General features: G+C 37.1%; 1 protein-coding gene across 1 annotated transcript; it reads right to left on the bottom strand.

Moving 5' to 3' along the window:
- Positions 1-8,154: 8,154 nt before the first annotated feature.
- On the bottom strand, positions 8,155-10,628 carry LOC144444942 (cytochrome P450 2U1-like). The gene is made up of 3 exons (XM_078134494.1): positions 10,454-10,628; positions 9,039-10,067; positions 8,155-8,327 (listed from the first exon to the last, which is right to left on the bottom strand). Exons 1-3 carry the CDS (start codon positions 10,626-10,628, stop codon positions 8,155-8,157), a joined length of 1,377 nt encoding a protein of 458 aa, XP_077990620.1.

The raw sequence follows: 10,628 nt of genomic DNA, 5'->3' as shown, positions 1-10,628 counted from the left end.
AGAATGCTAGTATTAAGTACTCTACTATGGGTCGTTATTTTAATACTATACGCCTGTTTTGTGATACTAATACAACAGTAGGTGAACGAGGTTTAGGCTTAACTATCAAAACATACACAAATTAAAACTACTATAGTTCGATATGATAGAATGATAGAAGTTGGTGTATTCTAGATATATAATTGCAGCGTTGTTGTAATTTAGTTTTTTTCTTCTGTTTTGTGTTTTTTTGTCGTTCCGATGTTTAACTGGAAGCGAATGCTACAATTCCTGTAACGTAGACGCAAAATAGACGGAGGCGATTCAGATCTGAATCGCAAAGTTGAGTGGATTTTTCTGCTAAATTACGCCTTACCTGCGAAAAGATTGAACATTTCCTAACTCCAACATTAATTACGGAGCCTTCAGGCTTCAAGACCCAAGAAATGTTCAGAAGTACCCCAATCCCGTAAAAATAGGCAAAAGTAGCAACTTATGCAGCAGTTTGAAACGGGTCGTAGTATGCTGACATGTCTCTCACGTTTTCACTGAAATTTCAGAGTGACCTAGTCTATTTGCGTTAACGTTACAGGAATTGTAGCCATTGAAAACCCTCAAAATCACAACAAACCTACAATTATTGCAGCTAGGTGTAATCAAGATAGTGTTAACACTGGAAGTTCCAAAAATGCAGAATGTAAAAGCCGGGTTCAGAATTTCTGGCGGGGCGGGGGGCGGGGCATTAAAGGGTGAGGGGGGCATGACAATTCTGATGGTCTGAAAAGGGGCGCGCGAAAATTTTTTCTCGCGATTTGGACCAAATTAAGCAATAGAAGCGGTATACATAGTAATAGTATACCGAGTAAATTAAACACATTTATTGCAGCTTTATTGCAATAAATTCTAGAACCTATATTCAGTGATGAGGTGGGTGACAGACATGTGAATTATTTGTGTATGCCTTCCCTGTCTGTCTGTCTCTCTGTATATCTCGTACTACCCCTGGGTAGAGGTGGTAGTTAGGTGGATCACTGGTAGGGTCAAGGTTGGGCAAATTAGACTTTCCTTGTAATGAACGTTGTTAGTGATTATTGCGCTCTGTGGACACCACTGTCAATGATAATGTAGTTGGTTTTAATTTGGTGTAAAATATTGTGATTTACATCCAGATGTAGAATGTTTTACAAGCGCAAAAGGTACAGACTATAGAGGAACAGTGTCCGTGACAAGACTTGGCGAAACGTGTCAAAACTGGATTGAGCAAACGCCACATTCACATCAATTCCACCCTAGCGAGTACTCATCGTCGGGTATTGGCAATCACAATCACTGCAGGAACCCAGATTCTGCCAACAGACCTTGGTGTTTTACCATGGACGCAGAACAGAGATCAGAATATTGTGATGTGGGCACTGCTAGTGCTGAGTGCCAATCTGCAGGTAAGCAATAACATCAAAAACTGAATTAAGGACCCATTTTGGATAAGGGTTATACAATCTAACTGTCAAAAAAATGTGCAGCAGTGCTACAGAAGTAAATAATACAAATACGATGACCCGGGATACAATTTTCTGAAGTTCTTTGCGATTACCGACTTATAAATTTTCTAATTAGCAATTACTAAGTAAAACTCTCTTCCTAATGTTTAACAAAGAATGTGTATATGCTTGTGTTTTTAATCCTGAAGTCTTTTTAACAGGAGTGATAACTGCAGACTGCACTTGCAAATTACGAAAAGCTGAAAACACGTGGCTTTATTTGTCCGCCGTTTTCAACTTTTGATCAAAAGTAAACCATCACCCCTGTGGTACTGTCGATATACGAGCTATCTTTTTGTCTAACAACTAGGTATAATTTATGCCAAAATGCCCTCCCTAAGGGCTAAAATAAACACTTTCGATTATTCCTATGCACATTGACTGAATGCAAAATTGTGAGCTTCCATATATTTGTAATTATTTGTATTAAGACATTTGCACTTCGCGCATATGATTTGTTTGTGTTTAGGTTTTGTCGTTTTTTTTTCCATGGGCCACAAACCCGACTAGTTTGAACAAACTTTGTTGTGGTCCAGACAGAAGTTTACAATTAATTTTAGCACAACTGAACTGATAAGGTTCAGTAGTGCAACATGCGTGGCAAAGTGTGTGTGCGTGTTTGTTTGTGTGTGTGTGTGTGTGGGGGGGGGGGGGTGTGTGCGTGCGTGCGCGTGTGTGAACATCTTAAAAGTCAAAACCCGCTGTACCGATTATCATAATTGGTGGGTATATTATCTTGGGTGTCTAGTTGGGAAATTATTTAAATAAGTGTGACTTGGGTAAAAAGATGTGATTTTTGGTCAAAAAACTTAAACTCCAAAATTTCTCAGCAGATCGATCTGAATTTGGTTGGAACGTTCTTAGAATTGTTCATGACATGATGACCCCATTAGTGATATGCAAATTAAGGCTAAAATGCGTATTTTTGGTCAAAACTCTATAATTCCAAAACGACTGAGCAGATTAGGCTGAAATTTGGCGGGGGCGTTCTCAGGGATGATTAAGCAAGTTAATAAAGATCAAAAAATGTATGCAAATATCCCTAGCAACAAGACCATGTCCACACAACAGCCAAATACAGTTGTGCTATAACGCCATTGGTGCTATTTTTATTTGTTTTCATTGCCGATGTGTTTACTTAACTAATTCATTTTCCTCACTTATGTAAAGTTTGGTTTCTATTCGGCCTCTGGCAAATAAACAAATAGATAATATATATATATATCGATTATTTGGTAATCTCATTAAATATGTCAAAGACTCGTCAAATTAAAAAGCGCATCAATTGGCAATATAGTATAAGATACCAATTTTGTTATCAGCTGAGCATCTATCAACTCGTATGAAATTTGAAGTAAAATATTACCTAATTGATCAAGATAATTATTTTAATGCAAATTACAGTAAGATAAAAAGCTGCAATAAGCCTTATCGCGGAACACCTGTGCTTACTAGGTGGTATAATCCATGTATGCACAAAGTTGTGTGAACTTTGCAATTTTCTGGTATTGCCTAATTGCCGGAAATCAACACAACAATTATGGCCCTAGCATTTTGTAATGTATATACGACTTTTTCATTTCATTCTTCAGCAAACTACACACTAACGGGTGTAACATACATCCGCTACGGTGTTGATGAGTGTGCCGGAGATGCCGAGCTGGTGTACTCAGGTGAGTCGTTATTTTTTGAAATGTCAAGAGTTATTTTTGTCGGATTTTCTTTGGCATCGAAAACGCTTTGCCGACACTCTTTAACACACCCCCACTTAGCTTATTGGTTGGTCGCAATCCACATCGTTTTGCCCAATAGGATCATTAGTTACTTGGGATAATTTACCGTGCATATTAATCTACGACTTCATATTGTTAGGCACAGAAGGAACGATTGGTTAATTAAGTTGGGATAATGTTATTCATTGGTCGTATTATAAGGCATGCTTCTCAGCGAGTTAATATTTAACTCAAATGTACGTGGCTTGATTTTCCATTGTTAAACTTTATCACATGTAAACCAAGCTATTGTTAAATTGACCATATGGGTGATAGATGGGTATTTATTTTATTTGGGATTTTAATGAATACATTTCAGCAACTCATATTGTTATATTCGAAAAAATCAATGCGAAGTAACAGTAAGAACTTGTTTGTAATTAACATTGCAACAAAATCAAAACGAGAAAAAAAAGGTTTGTCATTGATTGTATGTGGAAGTAATTTGCAAATAAACTTGGTAAAATAAATAATCCCTGTCATGGCTAGTGAGCAGTCATCTGTTGCTTCCCCATCTATTGAAATGCCAAGTGCATAAATAGTTTGGTCACTTGGGTTTACACGTGATAACAAGTGTTCACTTCTGTTTACCCAGTACGCTTATAAATCACTTCCTGTACGTACAATAACACTTTTTCTTCTAGTTTTTACACACACACACACACACACACACACACACACACACACACACACACACACACACACACACACACACTCACACACACACACACTTTTTGCAAGTGTTGAGTTACAACACACACTCGCAAAATATTGTTTCTTTTTGAATTTTCAATTTGTTAAACGATTAAGAATCCAAAACAAATACCCATATCTCGTCTATGGACACTTTAAAAAATGACTGTCGAATTTGAGACCAGTTATCTTGTTAGCCTGATTTGCAATCTTAACACTTGATAATGTTTGCATGACGATACAACATTTTGTCCTGTAGGCTTTATTGGCGGAAACCTGGCTACCGACGAAGGTGGTGGATCGAACTTTTTGTGTCTACCGCAAGTTCCAATCTACGACGTCGTTGTTCCGGGAGTGCAAGAGACCAGGGCATATTTATACCACAGTCAATACAAAGATGGTACGGGACCCCTTAGCTCACTGGCTACTGGCGACCCACCGTGCGCAGTATGTCGAGCTGGAACCCGTAGTACCCGGCTTACCATTCCCGCTCGAAATGTGTGCCCAGACGACTCGTGGACATTAGAGTACTCTGGATATCTCGCAACCCAGAGTGTAGCTGCTGACAGACACTCTAAGGAGTTCATTTGTCTCGACACGAATTCAGTTAAAATAGAAAACACTGATGCTGACGTACCTGGTGCCCACTTGTACGGCGTAGAAGGACAATGCAAAGATGATACGTCTATGCCCTGTAATGGTGACTATGTAAATGGATATGAATTGACTTGTGCTGTTTGTACAAAGTAATCCCTGTCGTCTGTTCAACGAGTCTACCATCAGTAGTATAGTCTGGGGACGGACTAGCTACACTTATTGAGCACCAAAGTACTGGAAAATGAACGTTTACGTCGTAATCGGTCTCGTTAATAATTATGTACACGAACGCTCAGACCCTTTCAAAAAGACTGTTATCATAAAAACTTCAGAACGATTCATTGAGTGTAGAAAGATAAAGAAAAATCAAACAAATAATTTTTGAAGTTTGAAGTTCACCGTCACCGTCAAACTCGACTGCATATTCCAAATATAAAACGTTATAGTTTTTTGATAAAGAACATCATTTTGCGCATTCTTATAAAGCTTGCATTCTATGGAAGCAAAGTACTTTGGCAAATGGAGACAGGACTTTGCCATTCCATGTATTAAACAAAAATTGCAATTAGAAGACCTTCCATGTATGACTTAGTCGATCAAAAATATGTAAAGTGATTTAAATCCATGCTGTTCACATATTCAATTTGCACTATAGTATTTCCTTTTCTGAATGTTGGCAAACTGCAATATTAGTATATACAAATGATGGTACAAAGAAGAATGACAAACCAACAATATAGCCAACTAGTGTTTGACGTTTTCATTTCCAGTATTAATATATACATACACTGTCACCGTAGAAACGTAATATGTATTCATAATAAAACAGTGAAAACTAAATATTTAATTTTGCAACCATGCTTCGTAGGCGTGATTATTTTCCTTATTTTAGTACAAAATTGACACCAAAAACTTTCAAAATATTATTGAATTATTCCTTATAATTCAATAGTTCATAACATTTCATTTTGACGTCTGCAAGTATAACTGGATTGTTTTGAATTGATCTGTTTGCAAGAATACTGGAGTGTGGTGTTTTAATTCCATCACCGGGGAATTAAATGAATATCGGCAGAGATAGTTTCATTTGCAATATGTACAGCCGATTTCAAAATACCGTTCAACGACTCTGTTTGATACAATAAATTACCGCAGAAACTAATGAGACCATACATGCTACACTAGGGATAGCAAGATTGAACGAATACAGTTTCTTGCAACATTATGTCTAATTGATGTGTGCGACCATGCAGACATGAAATGCAGATGTCAAACCATTATCGCCTGCATGTCTGCATCATGTTGGCTCAAATGGTTTTTCTTCCGTAAGGAAAAGATATATTTATGGGTGGAAGTCTGTGTCTGTCTGTCTGTCTGTCTGTCTGTCTGTCTGTCTGTCTGTCTGTCTGTCTGTCTGTCTGTCTGTCTGTCTGTCTGTCTGTCTGTCTGTCTGTCTGTCTGTCTGTCTGTCTGTCTGTCTGTCTGTGTCATCGTTTACTCCATAACTCCATACTCCATTGCTCAATTCAAACGAAATTTTGAAGGGGTATTCTGTAGGGTAATGGCAAGACTTGATTAGGTTTTGGCAAAAATCCCGTGAATATTAATGAGTAATTTACGTAATTAATGATTTTCGGTAATTAGGCCATATCTCAAGAATGCACGCTTCAAATTCATTATAACTTGGTACACACATTTGCGATACCAAAGCGCACCTGTCCTGAACATATTATTAATGTAGCTTTTAGTTTTAATAAGTTATTGGCATATTTTCGATTGGCCACAAAAAGAAAAAAAATACTTTCTCGTCAGGAAATGTCGTCTAAAGTGGTTCGACTTTATCACCATTTTCTAAAACACGACTGGCTCAATTCAAACGAAATTTATTGCATGTGTTCCGTAGGGTAGTGACAAGAACTGATTAGGTTTCGGTAAACATCACAAGAATATTAACGAGAAAGTTACATAATTAATGGTTTTCGGTAATTAGGCTATATCTCAAGAATGCACACTTCAAATTCAATATAATTTGATGCATGCATTTGCGATACCAAAGCGCACTTGTCCTAAAAATATTATTGCAGATGTAGCCTTTAGTTTTAATAAATAAATGGCATATTTTTGTAGGCCACTAAAAAGGAAAAAATAGTTTCTCGCCAGGAAATGTCTAAAGTGGTACGACCATGCGCTTATTTTTTTACATTCTCAACAAATGTCACAGTACATGTTGTGGTTGGCCAGGAGATCACTTACAGCAATGAGCAAATAGCAATCAATGAGAAAAAATAACTTATTACATATGTTCTGTTGTATTCCAACAATTGTCTGTAGGAACGACAAACTCAAAACTTTGCCCTTGCGGAAGACATTCAGTTTACATCTGGTATTGCATTCAGACTGAATGTAGCAATACAGTGCGATCTTGCTATTGAAGTATAGCATGTGCAGTTTGTTATTGATTTCTGCGTGCTTATATTAAACAGAATCACTGAACGGTATTTTGATATCCGCTGTAATACAGACTGGACATCTTGTTTTGTTGGTACAAGTCAACGTGGTTGTAAGACCCGTCATGCCATTCCTTTGCCACCGACGTTTATCAAGTTCTCTGCTTGCAGCAAGGTGAAAATGGCATACTTGAATCAAGTGTCTGAATGTGGTAAATGGGGACACCTGAAGACAACGTACGTAATAAAAAAAATCATCTGGCCCATGTTCCTTTAATAATACCAAGAATAGATCAGATACTGATAAACAAACCAAATGGGAAAACAAATCGTCCACTTCCTGATAATGTGATATCCGTGTTACAACATTGTTGTAACGATATGTTTTCTGAGTGTGAACGAAATATTGGCAGCTTGTAATGTGTGGATGCTTCAACAGACGTTGACTGACCATCACAAAGAAGACAAAATGCCAAAAGTATTAAGTTTAATGTTATGCAGCTTTCGTAGGTTTTAATGAGGAATGAAGTGAAACCTGTTACTAGTAAATTACAAGGTTTGGTTCGAAATCAAAATTAGTGATTCGATATGTCCCATGGTTATTTCTTTGTGTCAGGTTTCTACGACAATCATCTGGAAATTGTACTCTATTTAAAGCCCGACACCATATGGTGTAACTACACAGCGTTAAAGAAACCAAAGCCTGATACCCTATATATATAGTATAGTATAGTAAAGTACAGTATACTATACTATACTATATATAGGGTGTAACTACATAGCGTTACATAAACCAAGTCATTATTAAGCCTAATACCATATATATATATAGTTACTACACAGCGTTACAGAAACCAAGTCATGAAAGCCCGACACCCTATATATAGGGTGTAACTCCATAGCATTACAGAAAGCACGTCATTAAAGCCTGGCATCCTATATTTAGGGTGTAATTACATAGCGTTACAGAAACCAAGTCATTAAAGGCTTAATGAATGTATTTTCATATATTAATTTCATTAGAAAGTCCATTACTTCAAAGTGCATTGTTTCTAAACATGGCATCCAATAATAATGTTGGCTGGTATGAAACATATTCTAATCTCCGATATGGAATTTGAGACAAGTTTATCTTCTTACAACAAACACTTCATACTTCGGGCAAGCTGACAAACCCTTCATTTCACCAATGCTTGAGTGGTCACATCTTGCAATCTTGAATTCATAACGTTGGCATAACCTAGAGATAACCAGAAACATGTCTGCCTTTGCCAATTGCTCGCCTGGACAGGACCTAGGACCTAAATGTGAGAGAAACTAAAGGTTAGGCAATTAAAGGAGAAGTCAATCCAGCTATGTCTATGCATTGTAATCACTTTGACTTATATTATACGCAGGTTTAAGAGGTTATGATGTTCTGATCTCCCAAAAATGAACTCTAAGGGTGGATCAAGGGGGGAAATGTGTCCATAAGCATGAAGTTGAGAAATTACATGGAATGTAAAACCTAGATAAAGGCTATATAGTGGATATTTGAATTGAAGAACTGGCAGGAATCATTTGTCAAGTATCTCATTAATCATTACAAGTCATATTATTGTTTGGATGAAATTTTCCGTTAACGTGGCCGTAGCGGTGAGGATTGAGTATTTATCTTGGATTTTTAAAATTATAAAACAATTTTATCATGGCTTCCTACTTGAAAAATCAATGTGAAACAACATTAACAAAGTAAATTTTTTATAAAAAAAACCCATGTAAACAGTTTATTATTGTACGTACAATAACAAACATTTTACCCATTTATTGATGTTTTACAATTGATTGAGTTACAAACAAGGACTTGGTGTGATATTTCACATTGATTTTTCAATTAGGAAGCCAAGATAAAATTGTTTTACAATCTTAAAATCCACAATAAATACCCAAATCTCATCCATATGGCCACTTTAAAGTAGAAAGTAACACAAAATATTGCAACAGAGAAACCTGAAAAATGCGTGCACACTTACCGACTCCGAACGAGGTGAACTCTTTTGGAATTTTGCCAAGTTTTCCATTGTCGTCGAGGAATCTTTCTGGATGGAATTCATGTGGGTTATTCCATATATCTGATCCCCCAAGAACAGACCAGTAATTTGGGATCACGATTGATCCTTTGGGAATATCGTATCCTTCGATACTGGTATCTGCTTGACATTTCCACGTCTTTCCAAGAGGTGACGTAGGACGCGTACGGAGAGCTTCTAAAACGACTGCTTCTACATAATCAAGTTGTTGTCTATCCTGTAAAGTCGGTGTTTTAGAGGACGGACCTTTGCCAAGTTGGTTATCAAGTTTTGTCCAAATTGTGCGTTGGATGTCTAAACGGGTTGACAATACAAGGAATGTCCATGATAAGGCACTATTTACAGTTTCATTTCCAAAGAACATATCAATTATAGCAAGAACCAACGATTCTTTAGTGAAGCAGATTTCAGTCATCGTCGAAGCATTTTCAGTTTGTGACTTATCTCTAGTCATTTCTGCCAAAAAAGCATCAACGTAACTCTTGCGCATAGAATTCCAGTTGGTGAAATCTGGATCATAACTTTCTTCTTTGGAAACGTTTGTATCAGCCATCTTTTTCTCAACCTGTTCAAGAATAAGATCCCGTATCTTGAGTACACCAGTAAGGACGCTTTTGAAACGTTTTACTGGTAGATATTGTAGAGGGGGTAATAATGTCAATAGTGCTGCAATATTGGTATCGTCATTAAAAGCATTCATCAGCTCGCACAATTGCTCAGTATCACCGTCATTGAGACTTCTCTGACCAAAAATAAACACGCATAGTATTCGCGTAACCATATCATTTAGCAACGTAGTGATGTTGAACGGTACACCGGTGTTTGCAGAAGTATCAACGCGACCGATTAGTCTGTCGATTTCCCGCTGGATATTCACCTCGTAGTCACGTCTTCCCCAACCAACATCTCTCATTATTCTCGTGAAAAAATTCCTCTGGATTCTCCATTGTTCTCCCTTTGTATATGCGATTCCTGAATGAAACAAAGTAACAACCGAATTAAAATGTTAAGAAAACTACATGGCTTTGTGTATAAATGGATGACTTATTGCATATTCTATATCTAAACAGTTGCAAAAACCTTTATCTTTACGGGTCAAAACGTAAACGACCAGTTGCAATATTCAAATTAGCGCTTCCCAATGTAAATACATTTATACAGGGGTCGTCCTTGAAATGTGACTTTTGTCATATACTTTGGTGAGGTTTACACTTTCCACGAGCTTATTACATGACAAGACTCAGACTAAGAGGCTAACGTTTTACATCATCCACCAACCCTGGTTTCCGTATTTAATCCTGAATCCAAAATATCTCAGTTATTTTGGTAAAAACACACGAGTCCTTTAATTGACTTACCTTTACCTTTACAATCCAATACACTCATTTGGCTATTTGCTACTTTCTCATTGAATAACCCAGCCTTCTTCAGTAGTGTTGCTTTGATGACGTCAAGACTATTCAGAATGATAACTTCGTGCAATCCGACCTTCAAGCGATACATGCGACCGTATTTCTTAGAGAACTTGTTCAT

This window comes from Glandiceps talaboti, chromosome 13 (assembly GCF_964340395.1).
Source record: "Glandiceps talaboti chromosome 13, keGlaTala1.1, whole genome shotgun sequence".
In the NCBI taxonomy this organism is placed as follows: Eukaryota; Metazoa; Hemichordata; class Enteropneusta; family Spengelidae; genus Glandiceps; species Glandiceps talaboti.
This window is presented reverse-complemented; position numbering and strand designations above follow the sequence as displayed.

Excerpts from the sequence above, each read along its gene's own strand:
- LOC144444942 (XM_078134494.1), bottom strand. The coding sequence starts at position 10,628 with ATGAACAAGTTCTCTAAGAAATACGGTCGCATGTATCGCTTGAAGGTC. Across the intron at positions 10,068-10,453 it reads ATTGGATTGTAAAGGTAAAG|GAATCGCATATACAAAGGGA; the intron begins GTAAGTCAATTA and ends TGTTTCATTCAG. Across the intron at positions 8,328-9,038 it reads GTTCACCTCGTTCGGAGTCG|GTCCTAGGTCCTGTCCAGGC; the intron begins GTAAGTGTGCAC and ends TCTCACATTTAG.